This window comes from Stegostoma tigrinum, chromosome 46 (assembly GCF_030684315.1).
Source record: "Stegostoma tigrinum isolate sSteTig4 chromosome 46, sSteTig4.hap1, whole genome shotgun sequence".
In the NCBI taxonomy this organism is placed as follows: Eukaryota; Metazoa; Chordata; class Chondrichthyes; order Orectolobiformes; family Stegostomatidae; genus Stegostoma; species Stegostoma tigrinum.
This window is the reverse complement of record NC_081399.1, coordinates 177,805-205,020: the sequence shown is the minus strand read 5'-3', so window position 1 is coordinate 205,020 and position 27,216 is coordinate 177,805. Positions and strand designations below refer to the sequence as shown.

At 47.5% G+C, this 27,216-nt stretch overlaps 1 protein-coding gene across 1 annotated transcript; it reads left to right on the top strand.

The window, feature by feature from the left end:
- LOC125449613 (uncharacterized) lies at nucleotides 1–27,216 on the top strand. The gene is made up of 2 exons (XM_048525457.2): nucleotides 1–246; nucleotides 25,992–27,216. Exon 2 carries the CDS (start codon nucleotides 26,012–26,014, stop codon nucleotides 27,182–27,184), a length of 1,173 nt encoding a protein of 390 aa, XP_048381414.1. The 5' UTR covers nucleotides 1–246; nucleotides 25,992–26,011; the 3' UTR covers nucleotides 27,185–27,216.

Below are 27,216 nucleotides of genomic sequence, written 5' to 3'. Positions count from 1 at the left end.
TACCCAGCCTTAGTTGTTTATCATGTGAGATAGTGAGGCTGAGGGAGGCTTTCAAAGAGAGCGAGAGACACAGAGAGCGGATTGTGGCAGGAAGTCAGAAGTTAGCACCCACTGTTTGAACAACTGAAATTCAGAGTGAATGCTGTTGTAGAGTTTATGTTTCTCATGCACAGCTCTGATACAAAGCAGTGACCAGACCCAAAACAGAACAATTCCCTGGGAGCGTAAGGATTGTTACCTGAAACTGTAAGTGACTTGTTTAATGGGCTGTGTGTGTGCGTTTGTGTGAGAATCTGAGCGTGTGTGAGAGAGAGATAGATGGGTACCTCCCATCACCAGGCTCACTGCGGTGACAGCGCTCCATCTTTGCCCGTCATTCTTACCCTTACTCTCCCTCTCTCTCACCCTCTCCCACTCCCACCAACCACATCTCTGTATCTCCGATTCTCCATTTCCCTACTACTCTGTCTCCTCTCTCTCCTTCCCTCTCTGTTCCCTCCCACACTCCCTCCCCTCTGCATCCCCCTCTCTCTCCCCCTCTCCTTCCTCTCTCCTTCCAATTCTCCCTTCTTCTGCTCGCTTCTCCCCTCCATCTCCCCCACTTTCCTTCCCGCTCCCTCCCATTCTCGCTTTCTCTGCTCTCCTCTCCCTCTAACTCTCCCTCCCGTCTCTCTCTCCGGTCTACATTCCCCTTTCCTTTCTGCCCTCCCAACTCCTCTCCTTCCCCGCTCCTTCTGCTTCTCCCTCCCTTCTCTCTTCCTTTCTCCCTCTCCTGCTGTGTCTCCCTTCTCCCTCCCACATTCCATTCCTCTCTTGCACCACCATCCCTTCCCCTTTCCCCCTCTCTCACTAACCTCTTGTCCCCTCTCCTGCTCTTCTCCCTCTTTGTCTCTGACAATCTGACCGGCTCTCTTCTCACTCTCTCTCTCTCTCCCTTACAGACCCTTGTCTAACCACAGCCTTTCTCTCCACATCTCAAACTGCAGACCCCCTCACCACAACACATCATTCCCGTCGACCACTCAACCTACCCACACACACAGCCCCATCAAAACACTCTCAATCCCTCAGAACTGGATCATTACAGATCCCCATCAGTTTTCATCCTGCCCAGAGCTAACATGATAAATCAACCAGGATTCCTGCTCCTGATCACTGCCCAGTGATCCCTGGTTAGAGAGAGAGGGGAAATTGGCCAGGGATTCCTGCTCCTGATCACTGCCCAGTGATCCCTGGTTAGAGACAGAGGGGAAATTGGCCAGGGATTCCTGCTCCTGATCACTGCCCAGTGATCCCTGGTTAGAGACAGAGGGGAAATCGGCCAGGGATTCCTGCTCCTGATCACTGCCCAGTGATCCCTGGTTAGAGACAGAGGGGAAATTGGCCAGGGATTCCTGCTCCTGATCACTGCCCAGTGATCCCTGGTTAGAGAAACAGAGGGGAAATAGCCAGGGATTCCTGCTCCTGATCACTGCCCAGTGATCCCTGGTTAGAGAGAGAGGGGAAATCGGCCAGGGATTCCTGCTCCTGATCACTGCCCAGTGATCCCTGGTTGGAGTGAGAGAGAGGGGAAATTGGCCAGGGATTCCTGCACCTGATCACTGCCCAGTGATCCCTGGTTAGAGAGAGAGGGGAAATCGTCCAGGGATTCCTGCTCCTGATCACTGCCCAGTGATCCCTGGTTAGAGTGAGATAGAGGGGAAATTGGCCAGGGATTCCTGCACCTGATCACTGCCCAGTGATCCCTGGTTAGAGAGAGAGGGGAAATCGTCCAGGGATTCCTGCTCCTGATCACTGCCCAGTGATCCCTGGTTAGAGTGAGATAGAGGGGAAATCGGTCAGGGATTCCTGCTCCTGATCACTGCCCAGTGATCCCTGGCTATAGTGAGATAGAGGAGAAATAGAGTCAATTCAATACCTCTAAGGCCTCTCCTCCCAACTAATGCAGTCATTCCCAGCCACTTTATTTTGTTGACTCTTTCTAAACATACTGCTTCCGTATTCCACACAATTCCTCGGCCAACTACCCTGACTGCTGCCTTTGCTTCTGCACCTTTTGCCCCTGAATGTGGCTCTGATGGATATTCTGAAACTACCTCTGACATCTGTCCTATATCTTTAGTCCCTCAATTTAAAGCTATGCCCCCTTGTGCTCGCCGTCACCATCCTAGGAAAAAGGCTTTCCCTATCCACCCTATCTAATGATGTTTCCTGATATTTCCCCTCCCTCAGACCCTGCCCCTTAACAGAGATACTGTTCTTTCTCACTCTCTCTCTCTCTCGATCCTCTTGATTTCTGACTTTGACAGCATGTGCTTTGATTTGAACCTTCTCTAGTTGAATAGTTCCTAGCCTAATGGGTGTCAATGTCCCTCATACACTTATTCTGGGATGCCTGGGATCTGCTTACTCTCATGTCCCCTCCCCAAGGCCGATATCTCCTGTCAAAGCTCTGTGCAATATTGCTGACAATGCTTCCTCCAGAATCTCCTTTACTGGTGTGAAATCTTCCCTCTTCATTATTTACTCATGGGACATGGCTGGGCCCAGTATTTATTGCCCTGTTCCTAGTTGCCCCCAATGAGAAGGAGGGGATGAGCTGCCTTCTTGAGCCACTGCAGTCCATGTGCTGTGGGTTGAACCACAGTGTCCCTGAGGGAGGGAATTCCAGGATTCTGACCCAGCGACACTGAGGGAACCGGGATATATTTCCAAGTCAGGATGGGGAGTGGCTCGGAGGGGAACATAGAACATAGAAACATAGAACATTGCAGCACAGTACAGGCCCTTCGGCCCTCGATGTTGTGCCGACCTGTCATACTGATCTCAAGCCCATCTAACCTACACTAATCCATGTACGTCCATATGCTTGTCCAATGACGACTTAAATGTACCTAAAGTTGGCGAATCTACTACCGTTGCAGGTAAAGCGTTCCATTCCCTTACTACTCTCTGAGTAAAGAAACTACCTCTGACATCTGTCCTATATCTTTAGCCTCTCAATTTAAAGCTATGCCCCCTTGTGCTCGCCGTCACCATCCTAGGAAAAAGGCTCTCCCTATCCACCCTATCTAACCCACTGATTATTTTATATGTTTCAATTAAGTCACCTCTCAACCTTCTTCTCGTGTATGAAAACAGCCTCAAGTCCCTCAGCCTTTCCTCGTAAGACCTTCCCTCCATACCAGGCAACATCCTAGTAAATCTCCTCTGCACCCTTTCCAAAGCTTCCACATCCTTCTTACAATGCGGTGACCAGAACTATACACAATACTCCATGTGCAGCCGCACCGGAGTTTTGTACAGCTTCACCATAACCTCTTGGTTCCGGAACTCGATCCCTCTATTAATAAAAGCTAAAACACTGTATGCCTTCTTAACAGGCCTGTCAACCTGGGTGGCAACTTTCAAGGATCTGTGTACATGGACACCGAGATCTCCCTGCTCATCTACACTACTAAGAATCTTACCATTAGCCCAGTATTTTGCCTTCCGGTTACTCCTACCAAAGTGCATCACCTCACACTTGTCTGCATTAAACTCCATTTGCCACCTCTCAGCCCAGCTCTGCAGCTTATCTATGTCTCTCTGCAACCTACAACATCCTTCGTCACTATCCACAACTCCACCGACCTTAGTGTCGTCTGCAAATTTACTAACCCATCCTTCTATGCCCTCATCCAGGTCATTTATAAAAATGACAAACAGCAGTGGACCCAACACCGACCCTTGCGGTACACCACTAGTAACTGGTCTCCAGGATGAACATTTCCCATCAACTACCACCCTCTGTCTTCTTTCAGCAAGCCAATTTCCGATCCAAACTGCTATATCTCCCACAATCCCATTCCTCCGCATTTTGTACAATAGCCTATTGTGGGGAACCTTATCGAACACCTTGCTGAAATCCATATACACCACATCAACCGGTTTACTCTCATCTACCTGTTTGGTCACCTTCTCAAAGAACTCAATAAGGTTTGTGAGGCACGACCTTCCCTTCACAAAACCGTGCTGACTATCCCCAATCAATTTACTCTTTTCTAGATGATTATAAATCCTATCCCTTATAACCTTTTCCAACACTTTACCAACAACTGAGGTAGGGCTCACTGGTCTACAATTACCAGGGCTGTCTCTACTCCTCTTCTTGAACAGGGGAACCACATTTGCTATCCTCCAGTCATCTGGCACTATTCCTGTGGACAATGACGAGTTAAAGATCAATGCCAAAGGCTCAGCAGTCTCCTCCCTGGCTACCCAGAGGATCCGAGGATAAATCCCATCTGGCCCAGGGGACTTATCTGTCTTCACCCTCTGAAGGATTTCTAATACCTTTTCCTTGTGAACCTCAATCCCACCTAGTCTAGTAGCCTGTATCTCAGTATTCTCCTCGACAACATTGTCGTTTTCTAGAGTGAATACTGTTGAAAAATATTCATTTAGCGCTTCCCCTATCTCATCTGACTCCACACACAACTTACCAATACTATCCTTGATTGGGCCTAATCTTACTTTCGTCATTCTTTTATTCCTTAAATACCTATAGAAAGCCTTAGGGTTTACCCTGATCCTATCCGCCAACAACTTCTCACGTCTCCTCCTGGCTCTTCTGAGCTCTCTCTTTAGGTCTTTCCTGGCTACCTCGTAGCCCTCAAGTGCCCTAACTGAGCCATCACATCTCATCCTAACATAAGCCTTCTTCTTCCTCTTGACCAGAGATTCCACCTCCTTCGTAAACCATGGCTCCCGCACTCTACAGCTTCCTCCCTGCCTGACAGGTACATACTTATCTAGGACAGACAGGAGCTTTTCCTTGAATAAGCTCCACATTTCTAATGTGCCCATCCCCTGCAGTTTCCTTCCCCATCCTATGCTCCCTAAATCTTGCCTAATCTCATCGTAATTGCCTTTCCCCCAGCTATAACTCTTGCCCAGTAGTATACACCTATCCCTTTCCATCACTAAAGTAAACATAACAGAATTGTGATCGCTATCACCAAAGTGCTCACCTACTTCGAAATCTAACACCTGGCCAGGCTCATTACCCAGTACCAAATCTAATGTGGCTTCGCCCCTTGTTGGCCTATCTACATACTGTGTCAGGAAGCCCTCCTGCACACACTGGACAATAACTGACCCATCTAGAGTACTCAAACTATAGTGTTCCCAGTCAATATTTGGAAACTTGAAAGGTGTGCTGTTCCCATGTATCTGCTGCCCCTTGTCCTTCTGGATGGAGTGGGTCATGGGTTTGGAAGATGCTGCCTGAGGATCTTTGGTGAATTTCTGCAAAGCATCTTGTAGATGGTACAAGATAATAAAATGTGAGGCTGGATGAACACAGCAGGCCAAGCAGCATCTCAGGAGCACAAAAGCTGACGTTTCGGGCCTAGACCCTTCATCAGAGAGGGGGATGGGGGGAGGGAACTGGAATAAATAGGGAGAGAGGGGGAGGCGGACCGAAGATGGAGAGTAAAGAAGATAGGTGGAGAGGGTGTAGGTGGGGAGGTAGGGAGGGGATAGGTCAGTCCAGGGAAGACGGACAGGTCAAGGAGGTGGGATGAGGTTAGTAGGTAGCTGGGGGTGCGGCTTGGGGTGGGAGGAAGGGATGGGTGAGAGGAAGAACCGGTTAGGGAGGCAGAGACAGGTTGGACTGGTTTTGGGATGCAGTGGGTGGGGGGGAAGAGCTGGGCTGGTTGTGTGGTGCAGTGGGGGGAGGGGATGAACTGGGCTGGTTTAGGGATGCAGTGGGGGAAGGGGAGATTTTGAAACTGGTGAAGTCCACATTGATACCATATGGCTGCAGGGTTCCCAGGCGGAATATGAGTTGCTGTTCCTGCAACCTTCGGGTGGCATCATTGTGGCAGTGCAGGAGGCCCATGATGGACATGTCATCAAGAGAATGGGAGGGGGAGTGGAAATGGTTTGCGACTGGGAGGTGCAGTTGTTTGTTGCGAACTGAGCGGAGGTGTTCTGCAAAGCGGTCCCCAAGCCTCCGCTTGGTTTCCCCAATGTAGAGGAAGCCGCACCGGGTACAGTGGATGCAGTATACCACATTGGCAGATGTGCAGGTGAACCTCTGCTTAATGTGGAATGTCATCTTGGGGCCTGGGATGGGGGTGAGGGAGGAGGTGTGGGGACAAGTGTAGCATTTCCTGCGGTTGCAGGGGAAGGTGCCGGGTGTGTTGGGGTTGGAGGGCAGTGTGGAGCGAACAAGGGAGTCACGGAGAGAGTGGTCTCTCCGGAAAGCAGACAGGGGAGGGGATGGAAAAATGTCTTGGGTGGTGGGGTCGGATTGTAAATGGCGGAAGTGTCGGAGGATAATGCGTTGTATCCGGAGGTTGGTAGGGTGGTGTGTGAGAACGAGGGGGATCCTCTTGGGGCGGTTGTGGCGGGGGCGGGGTGTGAGGGATGTGTCGCGGGAGATGCGGGAGACGCGGTCAAGGGCGTTCTCAATCACCGTGGGGGGAAAGTTGCGGTCCTTAAAGAACTTGGACATCTGGGATGTGCGGGAGTGGAATGTCTTATCGTGGGAGCAGATGCGGCGGAGGCGGAGGAATTGGGAATAGGGGATGAAACCAGTCCAACCTGTCTCTGCCTCCCTAACCGGTTCTTCCTCTCACCCATCCCTTCCTCCCACCCCAAGCCGCACCCCCAGCTACCTACTAACCTCATCCCACCTCCTTGACCTGTCTGTCTTCCCTGGACTGACCTATCCCCTCCCTACCTCCATACCTACACCCTCTCCACCTATCTTCTTTACTCTCCATCTTCGGTCCGCCTCCCCCTCTCTCCCTATTTATTCCAGTTCCCTCCCCCCATCCCCCTCTCTGATGAAGGGTCTAGGCCCGAAACGTCAGCTTTTGTGCTTCTAAGATGCTGCTGGGCCTGCTGTGTTCATCCAGCCTCACATTTTATTATCTTGGAATCTCCAGCATCTGCAGTTCCCATTATCTCTTGTAGATGGTACACACTGCTGAGACTGAGCATCGGTGGGGGGAGGGAGTGGGATGTTTTTGGATGTGGTGCCAATCGAGCAGAGATGAGCTTCTTGAGTGTTGTTGGAGATGTATTCCAACATCCTTTCGAACAATAACTGTGAAGCTTTGAGGCAGAAATCAGGCCTAGATAACAAGGTGTACAGCTGGATGAACACAGCAGGCCAAGCAGCATCATCGGAGCAGGAAAGCTGACTTTTCGGGCCTAGACCCTTCATCAGAAATGGGCCTGCTGTTTTGTGTAAAGGGTTTAATCTCAGACAGACAATGATACTTTCTAAAGAAATGCAAGTTCCCCAACTTTTCTCTGAAATGCAAACACCAGAAAGGAAATGTAGCTAACAAATGAAGCAGCTTGTAAGAATGTCACACCCTGTGATGACCATGAGTATTGGGAGCAGCTTGTTTACCCTTAATTCATTCATGGGATGAAGGTGTCTCTGACCAGGCAGGATTCATTGCCCATCCCTAATTGCCCAGAGGACAGTTAAGAGTTAACCACATTGCTGTGGGTCTGGAGTCACACTTAGGCCAGACCAGGTAAGGATGGCAGTCTCCTTCCCTAAAGGACATTAGTGAACCAGATGGGTTTTTTGACAATCGATTCATGGTCATCATTAGATTCTTAATTCCAGGTATTTACTGAATTCAAATTCTACCATCGGCCATGGCAGGATTTGAACCTGGGTCCCCAGAATGGTGTCTTCATCGCTGGATTAACCATCCAGCGATAATACCAGTGGCCATCACCTCCCCTCTTATAGGTGATAAACGATTAAGGTGGGGAAAGGCCAATTGTGTAAAAGGCAACGAGGAGCATAACAGTGAACAGGGAACCATCGGAACAGAGAGAATGGGAGTAGGAGGTGGCCACTCAGCCCTGTAAGTTTGCTTTCCCCATTCAAGATGGTCATGGCTGATGATTGAACTCAGTCCCCTCTTTCCATTTGTTCTCATGCCCTTTGATCCAGAACAGCCTAATAATGCTGTATGAACATTGTAGCATTAAAAACAGGAGCAGGAAACAGGCCATTCAGACTTTCAGGCCTATACTGCCATTCATTATGATCATGGTTGATATCCTGTTTCTGCCTTTCCCCCATACCTCTGATCCCTTAAGCCCCAAATGTTAAACCTACCTCCTTTCTGAAATCGCGTCATACTGCAGCCTCACCTGCTTTCTGGGGTGGACAGTTTCACAGGCTCCTCACTCCTAAATCGGCCACCCTCCATGACCGTCTGGTTCTGCACCGTCCTCCCATTGGGCATAACCTCCCTGTCTTTACCCCTCTACAGTCCTGTTAGAACTTTACAGGTTTCTCTCTCAGAGTCCTCTGTCATCCCTCTAAGCCGCAGTGAATATAGTCCCAACCAACCCCAATCCCTGTTTGTACATCAGTCCTGCCATCCCAGGACTCAGCCTGGTAAACACCTTGGCAGACATGAAGAGGAAGCAATTAGCCAGGATAAGCATAGTCCCATCACAGTGGAACACAGGGAATTTGGATTGGACAACAGGGAAAGAGCTGAGAAACTGAGCAATTGTTTTGTGTCTTTGTTCAATTCAAGAAGAATAATGGACCTTTACAGCACAGAGGGGGGTCACTTGGCCCATCATGGCTGTGATAGCACCTGAAAGAGCTCCCAGCTATTTTCAGTCTCCAGCCCTATCACCACAGCCCTCTACATGCATTCCTGACAAATACATGTCCAGCCTTCCTTTGAATCTTCCTAATGGAATCCACCTCCACCACTGTCCAAGGCAGTGCACTCCAAATCCTAACAATGCTCTGAGTGAAGTGATTTCTCCTCATCTCATTCCGAGCTCTCTTGCTGACAGTCCTGAAATTGTGACTCCCAGTAACTGACATACCAAGCAAAATATGCGCCTTTACCCCGTCAAAGTTGCTTGTAATTTGAAAACCCTCAATAAGGTCATCTCTTAACCCAAACAGAATAAGCCCAATGTCTCGAAACTTTAAATTTAAACAAGGTGCAGGAAATGATTCAAAAATTTCTGGTGACTGAGGAACTTGTGTCACTGAGGAGTGAAGAGAAAAGAGTGACAGCAAAGATGACAAACGGAGCTGGACTGAATGTTGATCAATCTCCTGAAAAAGATGAGCTTATTGTGAATTTGTTGAAGACAGTAAAGGCAGAGAGAGTACATTATTGGTGCTTATCTCTCCTTCTTCTCCAGACTGTAGAAAGGACCATGTTGAATGTAGAGATATTAAAGATATCACAGTTTAAGAACAGAGGCTGGAGAAGGAAAGTGTGAGCAGACTGTCAGCAGGTAGCAGAATGTTTGAATTTATTGCAGAGGATGTGGTAACTGGCTGTATCAAACCGAACATTAACAATGAGCAGAACCAGCATCGAGGGCTGAAAGGGAGATCACTTTTGACAAAGGGATTTTTAAAAAAGTTAAGTTACTTTGCAGTTACAGGAGAACTAGCAGAAGTGGTGTGTTTGGAAGTTTTTGATGAGAACGAACATACGAGAAGCAGGAGGAGGCCATTCAACTTCTTGATGCTAATTCACCATTTGATACGATCCTGACTGAACTCATCTGAGCCTCAACTCCATTTTCTTGGCCCCTCCCTATAACAGTCACACCACTGCTCATGAAAAACAGCAGTCTCTCCTCTCCTTTAATTCCTCAGATTGACAAACCTTTGAGAGAAGTAATTTCTCCTCATCTTTGTGTGAAATCTGCTACGCCTTACCCCAATGCTATGAAACTCTCAGCCTTGATTGTCCGTGTTAGGAACTATCCCTTCTCCATCTACTTTGTCAGTCTTTTTCACCAGCTTTTAAACTTCAATTTGTCTAATCTCCACACCACCATAAGGTCAGAGGTGGGGATGTTCGCTGATGATCGCACAAGATTCAGCACCATTCGCAACTCCTCAGGTACTGAGGCAGTCCGTGTTCACATGCAACAAGATCTGGACAGTACCCAGGCTCGGGCTGACAAGTGGCAAGTGACATTCACACCACACAAATACCAGGCTATGCCCATCACCAATAAGAGACAATCTCACCACCGTCCCTTTACATTCAATAGTGTTACCATCACTGGATCCCCCGCTACCCACATCCTGGGGGTTACCATTGACCAGAAACTCAACTGGACCCACCACATAAACACAGCGGCTACGAGAGCAGGTCAGATGTTGGGAATCCTGCAGCGAGTAACTCCTGTCCTGTCTCCCCCCACAAAGCCTGTCCCACCATCCACAAGGCACAAGGCAGGAGGGTGATGGGATACTCCCCACTTGCCCCTGGATGGGGGCAGCTCCAACAACACTCAAGAAGCTCGACACCATCCAGGACAAAGCAGCCCCCGCTCGATTGGCACCACATCCACAAACGTCCCACTCCCGCCCCCCACCGATGCTCAGTCGCAGCTGTGGACCAAATTGCCTCCTGCAGCTTGGTGCCAGTCTGGTGATTCTATGAATGGATGGCATTAAGGTAGCAATGTTCCACATTCACGAAGAGAGGCAGCAATGTATCAGAAACAGGCAGCATGGCTTTGTTATTGGGAGCACATGTCTGATCACCTTGATGGAGTCTTTCAGTGAGGTGGCTGGCTGAGTAGGCCAGGGCAATGTGTTTGATATTGTCTCCTTGAATGTCAGTGAGGCTTTCGATAAGGTCCTGCACAGGAGATGGACCGTGAAGCTAACAGTTCACGGGACCTGAGGGAATTTAGCAAAATGAATCCAAATTAGCTGAGGGACAATGAGCAGAGGGTGATGGTTGAGGGGGATTTTTCCGAGCTGGCCTCAGATTACAGGAGAATATAGATGGGTTGGTCAGTGGCCAAAGGATTTCAGTCTGGGTAAATGTGAGGTGATGCATTGGTCAGGACAAATGAGGCAAGGAAAAACAGGATGGATGTAGGACCCTGGGAAGTACAGAGGATCAGTGGGGCACTGGTGCGCTTGTACATTGGTCCCCTAAGGTACCAGGGCAGCTGGGTAAATGGGCTAAGAAGGCAGATGGGATGCTGACTTCTATTAGCTGAGGTGTAGACTGTAAAAGCAGGGAAGTGAGTCTGAAACTATTGGTTAGGGCTCAGCTGGAGTAGTGTGTGCGGTTCTGGAATCCGTTTCTCGGACGGATGTGATAGCACTGGGAGAGGCAGCAGAGGGAGATTCACCAGGATTTCACCCTGGGGATGGAGAGTTTCAGTGATTGGACAGAGTGGGATTGTTTTCCTCGGAGCAGAGGAGATTGAGAGGGGAAACGTGTTTGAAATGTGTAACTTTCTGATGGGGGGAGCAATGACCAGGGAATGGGGCAGGAGGGTTAGAGGGGGATGTGAGGAAATATTTCTCACCCAGAGGGTGGTGGGGCACCGGGGAGGCTGGGAGAGGTAGGAACCCCTGTCACATTGAAGAAAGATTTCGATGTGCCCTTGATGTGCCAAGGCGGACAGGGCTGTGGGCCGTGTGATGGCGAGGGGGTTAGAATGGTGAGGTCGCTGTTTTTGACTGGCACTCACTTGATGGGCTGAAGGGTCAATTTATGTGCTGTAGACCTTTGACTCTATAGCTATGACACAGTTGGAGGGCCAGTGCTGAGGGAGCGCCGCTCTGTCGGACGGTCGGCGCTGAGGGATTGTGTGAGTGTTGGCGTAATCTGCTCAATCTCCAATCATAAAACAAATCTTTTATTTCTAGAATCAATCAAGTGAAACTCCTCTGTCTCCAATGCAATTATATCCTCTCTCAAATAAGGGGACAAACACTGTACACAGTACTCCCGGTTCGGGCTCACTAATGCTCAATATAACTGCAGCAACACTTTCCTAGTTTGAAATCTATTCCTTGAGCAAGAAATGGTAGAATTCCATTGGTCTTCACTATTACGTGCTGTTGGCTAGTTTTTCATAATTTGTCAACAAGGATACCCAGATCCCTCTGCCAATGAAGCTCTCTGACATTTCTCTCTCTTTAGAGAATACATTGCTTTTCTATTCCTCTCCAAAATGAATCTCCTCATAGGTCCCCAGGTTCAAATTCCAAATTGTGGCTCATTTACCAAACTTCTACAGGTCCAGTTGTAAATTTCTTATTTCTCTCACCTATTTAAGTGCCACCTGCAAATTTATCCACAGCTCTTTTTATCCCGGCATTGAAGTCAGTAATACCGATTGTCAATAGTTAGGTTCAATGACCAAACTGTATGATACTGTATTTGTTTACTGATTAGGAAAGAAGAAATGGTCTGGGCATCCCTATCTGGACCCAACATTTATTGCCCCGTCCCTAGTTGTCTCCCTTGAGAAGGTGGGGGTGAACTGCCTTCTTGAACCACTGTAGTCCATGCGCTGTGGGATGACCCACAGTGTCCCTTAGGGAGGGAATTCCAGGATTCCAAGCCAGCGACACTGAAGGAACGGGGATATATTTCTGAGTCAAGATGGTGAGCAGCTCAGTAGGGGGCCTGCAGGGGGGTGATGCGTTTCTTGCAGAGATTGGTTTGTCAGAATGCTTACCATCATTAGCTGGGACATCAAGTGGAGGAGCAAGGAAGTCTTGTCCAACTGTATAATATTTTGGCGGGGCTCCCGCTGGAGTGCTGTGTGCAGTTGTAGTCCCCACGCTATTGGAAGGATGGGATTTGATTGTAGGAGGTGCAGAGGGTGATTCACCAGGATGTTGCCCTGGCATGGGATGGAAAATCTCAGTTGTGAGGAGAGGCTGGATAAACTTGGATTTTGTTCTCCCCAGAGCAGAGGAGGCTGAGGACGGATCTGATTGAGATATACAACATTGTGAGAGGCATAGACGGAGCAGATTGTGAGAGACTTGCTGATGGGTAAAGACCAGCAGGCACGAGTATTTGGTGGGGAGGAAGTAGTTTAGAGGTGATTTGAGAAAGATTTTTTCCTCCAGAGGATGGTAGAAATATGGAAGGTGCTGCCTGAGAGGGCGGGGAAGGCTGGTACCCTCCCAATGCTTAAGAAGCACATGTCAGGGCGTAGCCAGCTATGGACCAAGTGCAGGGAACTGGGATTAGTCTCGTTCATGTTTTTTGGCCAGCATGGACATGGTAGGCCATAGGGCCTGTTCCTATGCAATATAGCTTATTGTGGGATAGGATTGTGATATAAACATAGTGTGTCGAAGGGCTTGTTTTGCTTCTGTGTAACCCTATAACTCTGTGTGGGATTGTGGTGTGACATAAACATGTTGGGCTGAAGGGCCTGTTCCTGCGCTGTATGTGGGACAGTCTTGTGACATGAACGTGTTGGGCTGAAGGGTCTGTTTCTGTTCTGTATGACTCTATGTCGGATAGTAATGTGACATGAACATGTTGGGCTGAAGGGCCTGTTTCTGTTCTATATGGCTCTATGTGGGATAGTAATGTGACATGGACATGTTGGGCTGTAGGGCCTGTTTCTGTTCTATATGACTCTATGTGGGATAGTAATGTGACATGGACATGTTGGGCTGTAGGGCCTGTTTCTGTTCTATATGACTCTATGTGGGATAGTAATGTGACATGGACATGTTGGGCTGTAGGGCCTGTTCCAATGCAATATGGCTCTATGTGGGATAGTATCGTGATATAAACATGCTGGGTTGAAGGGCCTGTTTTGCTGTTGTGTCACTCTATGTGGAATTGTGGTGTGACATAAATATGTTGGGCCGAAGGGCCTGTTCCTGTGCTGTATGACTCTATGTGGGATAGTATTGTGATGCAGACTTGATGGTCTGATCAACAAATCTAATAAATGAACATGATGGAGGGATTGAGAGGGTTGGTATCTAGAACTCAGGTTAAAATGTTCATCAGCTCAACCGTAATAAATCAAATAAGCTCGCAGTTTGCCTGTATACTTGAGGGGGTGATGATGGTGCCAGATGAGAGAGGCGGATCAGATAACATGACTCAGAGAGAGAAAAGTGCCACATAAAGAAAGAATGATTCCAATGATCTGATTCTAATGAGGGATTTAATGGATTTAGTGCCTTAATTTACAGGGGAGGGAATAGAAAGATGGTTTTGTTTTAAATTTGTTCATGGGATGTGGGTCTCACTGACTGGACCAATATTTATTGCCCATCCCTGATTGCCCAGAGGATAGTTCAGAGTCAACCACTTTGTTGTGGGTCTGGAGTCAGGTGTAGGCCAGACCAGGTAAGGATGGCAGATTTCTTCTCTGAATTAGAATTAGATTTCGGTTTTATTGTCATGTGTACTCAAGCACAGGAGTACAGGAGCACAGTGAAAATCTCTCCACACATACCACCATCTTAGGTCCAAAGTATCTAGTTACTAACTTTACGGTCTAACATAGATGCTGTACAAAAATAGGGAAATAAACAAAAAACAGCCAGAAGTTCTACATGACAGTTCTTCACTGTATAACTAGGAACCAGGCAATATTTTGGACAATGGTTTCATGGTCATCATTAGATTCTTAGTTCTGGAATTTTTTCTTAAATTGAATTCAAATTCCACCCTTTGCCATGGAAGATTTGAACCGAGGTCCCAAGAACATTATCTGAGCCTCTGAATGAGCAGTCTAGCAATGATATTGCGAGGCCGTCACCTCCCTTGTTTTGTGCTTAGCTTTGTACCATTCATAAATATGAAAATATCGTGTTGGCCCCCAGCTCCAAACAATTGAGATGTATTATGACCTGCAGGCGCCCAAGTACTGTCCTTTGTGGCATCCACAAGGTAAGATTAACCCAATTATTCCAACTCTCTGTTATCTGCCTGTTAGCCAATTATTAATCCATGCCAGCACATTCCCTTCTATCCCAAGTGTTTCAATGTTTCTAACCAGCCTTTTTTGGGGACTTTATCCAAAAATCAAAAGTGAACTATGTCCATTGGTTCTCCCTTACAAAGTTTGTAAGCAATACCTTCACGAAACACAATGCCCCATTCACAAATCCTTGACCATTCATTCCATCCTTTGTAAGAAACTCTGGCCTTTTCTCAACTCCTAATGGAAGGCTGACAGCTCTGTAGTTCACAATTTTCTGTCTCTTGCTCCCATTGTAAACACCATCAGTGATATTTGCTCCTTTCCAAGCCACATGAATCATCCCACATTCAGCTTTTACTTTTCTTTATTTATTCACGGGATGTTGTTGTCACTGGCCAGGCCAGCAATTCTTGCCCAGAGGGCAGTTAAGAGTCGACCACATTGCTGAGGGTCTGGAGTCAACCATGGGGCAGACCAGGTAAGGATGGCAGTCTCCTTCCCTAAAGGGCACTAGTGAACCAGAAGGGATTTTCCAACAATCGGCAATGGATTCATGGACATCAACACACTCTTAATTCTAGATATTTATTGAATTCAAATTCCACCATCTGCCATCGCAGGATTCGAACCTGGGTCCCCAGAACATCGCCTGGGTCTCTGGATTACCCGTCCAGCGACAACACCCATTGGGTTTGTACCCGCTGCTGGAGTCTAGGCAAGTGAGAGGCAACTTCGAATCATAGAGTCAGAGAGATGTACAGCACGAAACAGACCTTTCCAGATTGGCAACCGCAACAGCTCTTGTCAGGATTTGAAAGTAGGCAGTGATGACTTTGAGCAAATGAACCAGTTGGTAGCCATTGTTTAAAAAGCAGGGCTTGACTGTATAAAACAGAGATTGGGGGGAGGTGGAAAATGTTTTATTCCTGCAGGAATTCTCTTCCTGAAAACAGAGTGGAAGCAGAGCCGCTGGATATTGTTTTTAGGGCAGAACACAATAAACACAGTGACATCTCTTTCAGAAGTAAGGGAATTTGAGTGAATAGTTATCGGGTCTGCTGAGGAATGTGGTTCAGTCAGACTAACAGTCACCTTATTGATCTTATGAAATTGTGAGGGGGCTTTCATGGGCCCAGTGGGTGACTTGCTCCTAACCTGAGTGTTTTCATGTTTTAAAAACTGACCTGGACCCACCACATAAACACAGCGGCTACAAGAGCAGGTCAGAGGCTGGGAATCCTGCAGTGAGTAACTCCCGTCCTGTCTCCCCTCCAAAGCCTGTCCCACCACCTGCAAGGCACAAGGCAGGAGGGTGATGGAATACCCCCCACTTGCCCCTGGATGGGGGCAGCTCCAACAACACTCAAGAAGCTCGACACCATCCAGGACAAAGCAGCCCCCGCTCGATTGGCACCACATCCACAAACATCCCACTCCCTCCCCCCACCGACGCTCAGTCACAGCAGTGTGTACCATCTACAAGATGCGCTGCAGAAACTCACCAAAGATCCTCAGGCAGCACCTTCCAAACCCACACTGTAACCACTGCCTATAAAATTAACGACACTGAGTAAAACTGCCTACGTATCTGTGGCTCTGTAACACTGGCTTTACATTTTCATAGCTAATCAGGGAGAATGTTATATCTGTGCACCCCTCTAATAGGCACCAAGAGATTGAAGAACAAACGTGCAGGCAGGTTATGGAATGATGCGTTTAAAACAGAATTGTCATAGTGGATGACTTTAACTTCCCCAGTATTGACTGGGGCTCCCTTAGAGCAAGAGGCTTCGATAGGGCAGAATTTTCTAAGTGCTAACAGGAGGGTTTTTTGAAACAGGATGTGGATAGTCCAGCCAGAGGAGGGACCATACTGGACCTGTGTTGGCCAATGAGCCAGTCCAGGTGACTCACCTTTTAGTGGGAGGGCATTTGGGAAACAGTGATGATGATTTGATTTGATTTATTGTCATGCATACTGGAGTACAATGAAAAGCTTTGCTTGCGAGCAGCACAGGCAGATCATAGTAAGCATGGCCTCACAGATCATAGGGTGAGAAAAGAACTCGGGTAGAGTAAGCCATGCAGGTTACACCACATAGGGCCTGTACAAAGAAACGTCAATATTTACAAGATCAACATTAGAGAGTCCATTCCTCAGTCTAACAGCAGCCAGGAAGAAACTATTCCTGAACCTGCTGGTGTGTGTGTTCAGGCTTCTGTATCTTCTGACTGATGGAAGAGGTTGGAAGAGATCATTACTGGTGTTGTATGGGCCCTTGATGATATTGATTGCCTTTCTTTGGCAGTGAGCTATGTAGATGGAGCTCATGGATGGAACATTGGCTTCCATGATGGTCTGGGCTGTGCACACCACCTTCTGTAGCTCCTTACAGCCCTGGGCAGAGCAGTTGCCATACCAGGCCGTTATGCACCCAGGCAGGATGCTTTCAATGGTGCATCTGTAGGAGTTGGTGAGGGTCCTTGTGGACATGTCAAATTTCCTGAGCTGCCTGAGGGAGAAGAGGCTTTGTTGTACTTTCTTGACTATCACATCTACGTGTGAAGTCTAGGGCATGTTGTTGGTTATCATCACTCTGAGGAACATAACGTTCTTCACCCTCTCAACCTCAGCTCTGTTGATATATATGGGGGTGTGTTCTCCTCCTTTCTCTGATGTCAATGATCAGTTCTTTAGTTTTGCTGACGTTGAGAGAGAGGTTTTTCACATTGCACCATGTCACCAAGCCCTCTAGCTCCTTTCTGTATCCGTCCTACCATTGCGGTGTTGTCAGCAAACTTGTAGATAGCATTCATTTGGAATTTGGTAACACAGTCAGTGTACAGGGTGTACAGTAGGGGGCTGAGGATATATCCTTGGGTTGGCTCAGTGTTGTGTGTTATTATGGAGGGGGTGCAGTTCCCTATCTTCACTGTTTGTGGTCTGTCGGTCAGAAAGCTAAGGATCCAGGTGCAGAGGGTGGAGCTGAGATGTGAATCTCAGAGTTTGGAGATCAGCCTGGAGGGATTATGGTATTGAAGGCGGAGTTGTAGTCAATGAGCAGGAGTCTGTTGTAGATGTCCTTGTTGTTAAGATGTTCCTGAGATGAGAACAGGGCTAGGGAGATGGTGTCCGCTGTGGACCTCTTACATTGTTAGGCAAACTGTAGGGGATCAAGGCAGGTTGGGAGGCTCGAGTTGATGTGGGCCATGACTGCTTTCAAAGCACTTCATGTTTATGGAAATCAGAGCCACTGGGCAGTTGTCATTAAGGAATGTTGTGTATGCTTTCTTTGGTACAGGGATTTGAAGCAGGTGGGGACTACAGCTTGTAGCAGGGAGCGGCTGAAGAAATCAATGGTCACAACTCCGTAAGTTTTAAGATAGCTATGGATAAAGATAAGTCAGGACGTTGTGGGAAGGTACTAAATTGAGGGAGGGCAAATTAAATAAGTATTAGACAGGAGCTAGGGAGTGTTAATTGGGAGGAGCTGTTAAACAGGAAAGTCTACATTTGACATGTGGGAGCTATTTAAAGACCAGCTGGGGAGAGTTCAAATCCAGCATGTTCTGGTAAGGTGGAAGGACAAGGATGGCAAGATAAGGTACCCTTGGATAATGAGGGAGGTTGTGAATTTAGTCAAAAAGGAATAAAGAAGCATATGTAAGGTTCAGGAAGCTAAAATCAGAGCGGACCCATGAGGAATATAAGGAAAGCAGGAAAAAATTGAAGCAGGGAATTAGGAGAGCAAGAAGGGGCCATGGCATGACCCTGGCAAGTAGGGTTAAAAAGAATCCCAAGGCATTCTATACGTACTTCAAAAACAAGAGCAAAACTAGGGAGAAGGTAGGACTTCTCAAGAAAAAAGGAGGGAACTTGTGCTTGGAGACAGAGGATGTGGATGAGATCCTAAATGAGTACTTTGCATTTTCTCCTTACCAAGAAAATAACACAGAGATTTGTGTGGAGCATGCTAATATGCAAGGGCAGTTTGAGATCAAGAAAGATGTGGTGTTCGGTCTCCTGAAGAGCATGAAGGTTGGTAAGTCCCCGGGTGCCAATGGTATCTACTCCAGCTTATTGACAGAAGTAAGAGATGTGATTGCTGGGATGTTGACCAAGATCTTTGTATCCTCGTTAGCCACTGGAGAGGATCTGGGGGACTGGTGAATAGTTAGTTTTGTTCCTTTATTCAAGAAGGGAAATAAGGATAATCTAGGAAACTATAGACCGGCTAGTCTCACATTGATGTTTCAAAAGGTATTGGGCAAAATGGTCTCATTAATGACAGTCAGAGTAGGTTTGTGCAGGGCAGGCAATGTCTTACTAGCTTGTTTGAATTTTTCAAGGAGTTGATGGAGGTGATTGATGCGTGTAGAGCAGTGGATGCTGTTTCCTTGGATCTTAGCAAGGCTTTCGACAAAGTCCTTCATGGTAGGTTCAGCCAGAGATTAAGATGCATGGGATCCATAGTGACTTGGCCGTGTGGATTCAGAATTGGCTTTCCCATTGAAGGCAGAGGGTAGTGGTGGAAGGTGTTTTCAGACAGGAGGTTTGTGGCTAGTGGTGTTCCTTAGGGATCCATACTGGGTCCTCTGCTGTTTGTGATGACTTAGACGAAAATGTGGATGGGTGAGTTAGTAATTTTTCAGATGATATGTAGATCAGTGGAATTGTGGGTGGTGTGGAAGGTTGTCAAAGGATACAGTGGGATATAAATCAGTTGCAGATATGGGGGGAGAAATGGCAGATGGAGTTTAATCCACGTAAGTGTGAGGTGCTGCACTTTGGGAGAGCAAATGTTAAGGAAAATTATACAGTTAATGACAGGACCCTGAAAAGCACTAATGTACAGAGGGATCTTGGGGTTAAACTCTGTAGCTCCCTGAAAGTGGCCATACAAGTAGATAGGGTGGTAAACAAGCTGTATGGCATACTTGACTTTATTACTTGTGGAATTGAGTACAAGAGTCAAGGTGTCATGTTGCAGCTTTATGAGACATTTTTAGGCCACCTTTCGAGTATTGTGTTCATGTTTCACACAACATGGTAGGCCAAAGGGTCTATTCCTGTGCTGCGCAGTTCTATGTTCTACGTTCTATGTCTGAGACACTGTAAACGCAGAGTTTAAGATGATATGATATTGGACATGATATTGGAACTGTGCAAAGTGTCAGTCTGGCCCAGCTAGAGCACGTGTGAAGTTCAGAATCCACATTCTGGAAGGGATGTGATAGTAGTGGAGGGGAGTTACAGAAGGAGATTCACCACCATGTTGAACTGGGTTGGAGCATTTCAGCGATGGGTAAGCTTGGGTTGCATTAGTTGGAGCAGAGAAGTTTGGCCTGAGGGAGGACTGCTGGAGCTGGGTAAGATTATGAGGGGCACGGACAGGGGCTATAGGACGCAGCTGTTCCCCTCAGATGAGGGTCAGTAAGAACAGGGCGTGGTGGGGGTGGTGGTTACTGGTGGTGGTGAGAGGTCACTTTAGTAGGAAAGGCAAGAGAATGAGGGGCAATTTGCTGAAAGCGATTTTACAGCCAGCTGGTGGTGGGTGTTTGGAACCCACTGCCTGGGAAGGTGGGAGAGGCAGGAAATCCTCATCACATTGAAAAAGGATTTTGATGTGTCCTTGTGAGCTATGGGCTGAGTGTTCGGAAATGGGATTATAATAGTCAGATGGCTGATTTTGACTGCTGCAGGCTCGATGGGCCGATACACATTCTTCTGTGCTCTAGGTCTCTGTGACTCAATGACAAGCTCGGACACTCTAACACTGTCGTTGCAGCTCAGACGCTGTTGAAATGTTTATTCGGCTGAATGCTCTGTGGTAATTCATGGCAGAAAGTGCCTATCAGTTCTGGGTTTTGATAAGGGTGCTCAAAATAGTCTTCTAATGTTAAAATAGTAACCTACTGAACTTCCTGTTTCTGTTATGTTCACTCAATTCTGACACGCTACTCCTGAAACCAGCTGGTCACTTAGCCCAACAAATAGACCATACCACCCCAACATCACTCCTCCCCCCCACCCAACACGCCACAATCTCTCTCTATCTCTTTCTTTCTCTCCTTACCTCTTGTCCCTTCCTCTCTTCCCCCTCACTCTATCTCACAATTGTCATTTCACTCCGTCCCCCTCCCTTCTTTTTCCATCCTGTCTCGCTCTATCTGACTCTCTCTTTCTCTTTGTTCCTCTTCCTCAGTGCATTTCTGTCTCTCTCTATTCCTCTGCTTGCCTCTCTGTCTACTGTGTGTCATTTATCTCTCTCTCTTTCTGTTTCCCTCATATTTTTCAAATCCCCTCTCCTCCTCCCCTTCTCCCTTGGTGTCAGAATTATCAGCAAAGTTAGCTTAAAATGTTATGAGCAAACGTTGAGCTTAATGTTTGCTATTGGGACAAAGGTAGAATGCATTAGAACATGGAATATAGAACACAAAACAGGGAACATGGGACATAGAACATGGGACATGGAACATGGGACATGGAACATGGGACACAGAACATGGGACATGGAACATGGGACATAGAACATGGGACATGGAATATAGAACATGGAAGATAGAACAAAGAAGTTTACAGCATAGGAACAGGCCCTTCAGCCCACAGTGTTGTGCTGAACATGATGCCAAATTAAACTAACCCCTTCTGTCTGCCCTCGGTCTGTATCCCTCCATTCTTTGCATATCCATGAGCTTATCTAATAGTCTCCTAAACACCCGTATTGTATCTGCCTCCACCACCAACCCTGGCAGCACATTCCACATTCCCACCACTCTCTGTGTAAAAAGAACTTGCCCCTAATATCTCCTTTGAATTTTCCCTCTTCTCACCTTAAATGCATGCCTGCTTTTATTAGACATTTCAACTCTGGGGGATAAAATTTCTAATCATCATCTATCCATGCATTTCATAATGTATTAAACTTTGATCAAGTCCCCCCTTAGCCTCTGCTGCTCCAGACAAAATAGCCCGAGTTTGACCAGAAGCATATACTGAAATTGTCGGAAAACCTCAGCAGGTCTGGCAGCATCTGAGGAGAGAAAACAGAGTCAATGTTTTGGGCCCACTGACCCTTCCAAAGAACTGAGTTTGTGCAGCCTCTCCTTATAGCTCATACTGTCTAATCCAGGCAGCACCTCTTCTGCACCCTCTCCAACATCCAGCTTCAGCTTCCTTCCTGTAATGTGACGACCAGAATTGAACACAATAATGGACCATGGCCCAAACAAAGTCTTATAAAGCTGCACCATAACATCCTGTCTCTTGTGCTCAATGCCCTGAACAATAAAGGCAAGCATGCCATATGCCTTCTTTACCACCCTTGTTGAGCCCCAAGATCCCCCTGAACATCAATGCTGTTCAGGGTCCTGCCATTTTTCTTAACATTTGATCTTCCAAAGTGCAGCACCTTACATTTGCCCAGATTCCATTTCTCCACCCACATCTGCAACTGGCCCAGATTCCGCTATATCCATTAACAAGCTTTTACCCTATCCACAAAGTCACTGATATTTGTCTCCTCTGCATCATAAAGAATGGAATAACAGTACAATTAGAAATTCATAACATGCTTAAGTAGAGTTAGGAGGGGCTCAAGAAGATGAACTCATGGCTGTCAAATTGACGACAATTCTTCAAAGAAAGAACTAGCACGATAGATAAAGGGGAAGTGGTGGACATAAAGAATTTGGATTTTCAGTTAGTGTTTGATAAAGAATCACACATTCAGTTTCTTACTAAGATAAGAGTCCATGGCATTGGGGGCTGTACAATAGCATATGAAGAAGATCAGCTAACCACTAGAAAACAGAGTTGGGGGACAAGGGGGGTCATTTTCAGCACCACAGCCTGTAAGTAGTGGAATCCCTCAAGGATCTTTGCCAGGGCCACAATTATTGACACACCACTCCCTAGTTCGTAGATGAGTCAAAAAATAGAATGAGGTGAGAATGACACAGAGAGACCGCAGAGCGATGTGGGCTCAGTGAGTGGGAAGTTAAGAGAGTGAAGGGTTATGGGGCAAAAAGCGGGAAAGGGAAGTTGAGGATGATCAGATCAGGCCATGATCTTATTGGATTGTAGAGCAGACTCGATGGGCTGAATGGCCTGTTGCTGCTCCTGTGTGCTCTGATCAAAAAAGCCAAGTGAGAGAGAGAGAGAAATAGCCTCTGTTCCAATACTGCTGAAGATACCAGTGGGCTGCAGGGAAATGTGAGCTGACCGTATAGCTGTCTTCTCAGTCCATCCAAGATAGACAGTCTCCCGTCAGCCAATCCCTCCCTCACAGAGAGAGACCGAAAAATATCCCAGCAAGGATTGAGGATTACAGGAACAGGAGGAGGCCATTCAGCCCCTTGAGCCTGTTACACAGGGAATAGCAGGAGGCCATTCAGCCCCTTTATTGATCCTGTTCCACAGGAAAACTAGTCAGTAGATTACTGGATGATCAAAATGATATAACACCAATCTCGTACCTGCCACCTTACGGCTGTCAATCTTTGGCCAAGAAGAAACCTCTCAACCCAGCCACGGGAACAATGCTTATGTCTCATCCTGTTGTTTCCTGAGGGAGAGAATTCCTGACAGAGCCTCAGAATAAAGGAATTCCGTTCTTGTGAAACCGTGGCTTCTCATTCCTGATTCCCTCATGGGGTGGAGGTTGGGGTTTGGAGGGGAGGTGGTACGGCCTTGCCTAATCCACAGTTCACCCTCGTTTCAGGATCTGATGCATTTGAGTAAGATCCCACTCCCAATCTCAGAAGCTCCACCATGTACGGGATCGGAAAGGAGCAAGGCTTTTCCACGTTCTCAGACAAATCCTTCAATTGTGGGGAGCAACTGAGGGACAGCATAGGAATAAGGGCCCTGATGGATTTGGCCGGCTATGTTGGGATATTTCAGTATACAGGTGTATTTTGTGTGCGTGTGCATTGGAAGGTTTCTATACTGGTGTATTTCAGTATATGGCAGTACTTTGGGAAGGTGTATATTGGGGTATGTCAGGATACAGATGTATTTTTGGTGGGGGGGGGGTTCTATATTGGGTTATTTCAGTATATGGGTGCATTTTGGGAGGGTGTGTGTATTGGATATTTCAGGAAATTAGTGTATTTTCGGAGGGTGTGTATTGGGTATTCCAGTAAATGGGTGTATAATGTGGTGTCTTGGGGTATTTCAGTGTATGGGTAAATTTTAGGGGTGTGTTGCATTGGGCTATTTCAACACATGGGTGTAAATTGGAAGTGTGTTTTGGGGTATTTCAATATATGGTTGCCTTTTGGAGGTGTGTAGTGGTGTATTTCAGTATATGGGTGTATTTTGAGTGGGGTCTTTCTTGGCGTATTACAATATATGGGTGTATTTTTTGCATTGGAGAACTTCAGTATATGTCTGTGTTCTGTGTGTGTGCATTTGGTTATTTCAGGATGGGGGTATATTTCAGGGAATATTTATTGGGGTTGTTCGGTGTATGGGTATACTTTGGGCATGTGTGTATTGAGGTATTTCAGTGAGTGGGTAATTTTGACGGTGTGCATATTGGGGTATTTCAGTGCATAGGTGCCTTTTGGTTGGGTTTGTGTTGGGGTATTTCTATATATTGCTTTATCTTGGGGGTGTGTGTATTGGGACATTTCAGTACATGGGTGTACTTTGAGTGGGGTCTGCATTGGGATGTTCCAGTATATTGGTGTATATTGGGGGTGTATGTCTTGGGGTATTAAAATACCTGGGTGTATTTTTTTGGGTGGTGAGTACTGGGGTATTTCAGTATGTGGGCGTATTTTGGGGAAGCGTGTATGTGGGTATTTCAGTGTATTGGTGCATTTTGGGGAGCCTGTATTGGGGTTTTTGAATGTGTTTTATGATTTTTGTGTAAATGGGAATATGTTGGCGTGTTTTGGGATATTTCAGCATTTGGATGTATTTTGGGGGACTGTGTATTGGGGGTTTTGAGTATATGGGTATATTTTAGTATATTTTGGGATATTTCAGCATTAAGGTGTACTTTGGGAGACTGTCTATTGGAGTTGTAGAGTATATGGGTATATGTTGGTGTGTTTTGGACTGTTTCACTATGTGGGTGTATTGTTAGGACAGGTTCTGGGTTTTTGGGACAACATGCAAATCTGTTGAATCACAGTACAGAAGACATCCTTCAGCCCATTAATTGTGGTCCTATGACAGCGGGTCTAACCCTTCCCTATTGCTACAGTCCCAAAATAGACCCATAGCCTTCAGTGATGACACTTCGAGCGCATGTCCCAGTCATTTTGAAAGGTTCCCCTCTCATTAGTACTCGCACCCCTCTCTGTGTGAGAATTATTTCCTCAAAGTCCTTCTCACCCTCCAGCCTTTCACTTTAAATTGACACCCCTCTTCAACTTGTTACTGACCCTTCAACTGAGGGGAACAACTGCTTCCTATCCCCCTGTCCATGGGCCTCACAATCTTACCCCCCTCTGCATTCTCTGCTCCAAAGAATTCACCCCGAGTTTATCCAGTCTCTGTCTGCCTCTGACACATTCCATCCGAGGGCAGCATCCTGGGGAATCTCCATCTACACCCTGTCCAGTACAATCCCATTCTTCCTATAGTGTAGGGACCCAAGCTGCACACGGTGCTCCAGCTGGGGCCTCACTAAAGCCCTGTACAGCTCCAACATCACGTCCCTGCTCTGTACCATGCCTAATAGAGGAAAGTTATCCCCTGTGTCTTCTTAATTACCCTATTGGCAGACCATAAAACCATCAGAAACAGGAACAGGCGGAGGCTGTTCTTCCCCTTAAACCTACTCCTTCATCCAAAAGGATTGTGGCTGACATTTCTTACCTCCACTTTCCTGCCTTTTCCCCTTAACCCTCAATACCCTAACTGATCCTGAACCTACTGACCTGTCCTGCCTTGGGAGTGATTTGGGAAATGGGGATAATTGAAGGTAAGTTGGGGAATGGGGTAATTGAGGGTGATTTGAGGTAATTGAGGATTGTTTAGGGATTGGGGGTATTTGAGGACAGTTTGGGAAATGGGTTAATTTAGGGTGATTTGATATATGGGGGTATTTGAAGGTGATTTGGGGAATGGGGTGATTGAAGGTGATTTGGGGAATGGGGGTAATTGAGGGTGGTTTGGGGAATGGGGGTACTTATGGATGGGGCATTTTGGGGGACAGATCTTGCGATCTGTTCTCACTGGGGCCTAACCTTTTTTATCTGTCTCTCTCTCAATCTCTGTCTACCTCCTCCAGGCTCAGGTACCTGGGGGGAAATGGTTGCTGCGTGCTTGCCTCTCACTCTCCGCCTCCTGCTGACCCTGAGCCTGACCCACCTCTTGACCTCAGGATACGTCAATGGCTCAGTGGACCCGACCGACTCCTCGGTCAGCAGCCAGGCAACTGGGCAACCTCCAGGGGCCGCAACCTCTGACATGGGGAGAGCAACCAATAGCAGCGAGGACTTGGGCAGCTGGACAATCTCAGCGAGTGCTAGATTCATGAAGGGAGTGACATCAGAGCACAAGGAATCGACCTCCATGGAAACGTCTACAGATGTGGTCACCATAAATCCTAGGATGACCATGAAGGCAACCTCCAGGATGACCTCCAGGGTGGCCCCGAAGACAACCTCCAGGATGACTCCGAAGACAACCTCCAGGATGACTCTGAAGACAACCTCCAGGATGACTCTGAAGACAACCTCCAGGATGACCCAGAAGACAACCTTCAGGCCGATCCTGAGCATGGCTTCAAGTATGAAGACTAAACAACGGGCCTCAGTTTACGAGACTGGCCCTTCCAGTCAAGTTGGGATTATCCTGTTCCTGTCTCTGCTGCTGATCACTCTCCTCATTCTCCTGGTCAGTGCTTGCAGGAAGCTGCAGGGTTTCGGGGGTCAGGGCTCCTACTATCCCTGCCGCCTAGACAGGGAGCGGTATGTCAATGCAGAGGGGGGAGAGGGGACAGTGTATGGGCGGCCCAGATCCATGGGGCAGGTCTTCCTCACTGCTGTCCACCGACTGCTCCCCTGGAGATCCTCTGCATTACTGAACAATGAGGAGGAGGAGGAGGAGAATGAGGATGAGGAGGGGAAAGAGGGAGAGGGGGAGGAGGGAATGGAAGATGATGAAGTCCCAGGAGGAGGTGACAGTAAAGCATGGCCAGAGGGGGAGGTGGAGGGAGACAGCGTCCAGGATGACACTGACCACTCGGATAGCGACGACTACTCCAGCCTCGGGGGGCTGGACCTGAGGGAGAGGGCAGCCCTGAAGGAGGAGGTGGAGAGCGAGGAGGAGGGGCAGGCAGAGGGCTCGGAAGGAAGCCAGAGCGAGGATAACCTACCTGATCCACCTTCCCCCGGAGGGGATGACCTCCTCAGTGACATTCATTCCTTTTCAGGTACTGCCCAGTGGTCAGACACCAGCCATGATATCACTGCCCTCTGAGAGGGCAGAGCTCCTGAGTGTGGGACAGCAGG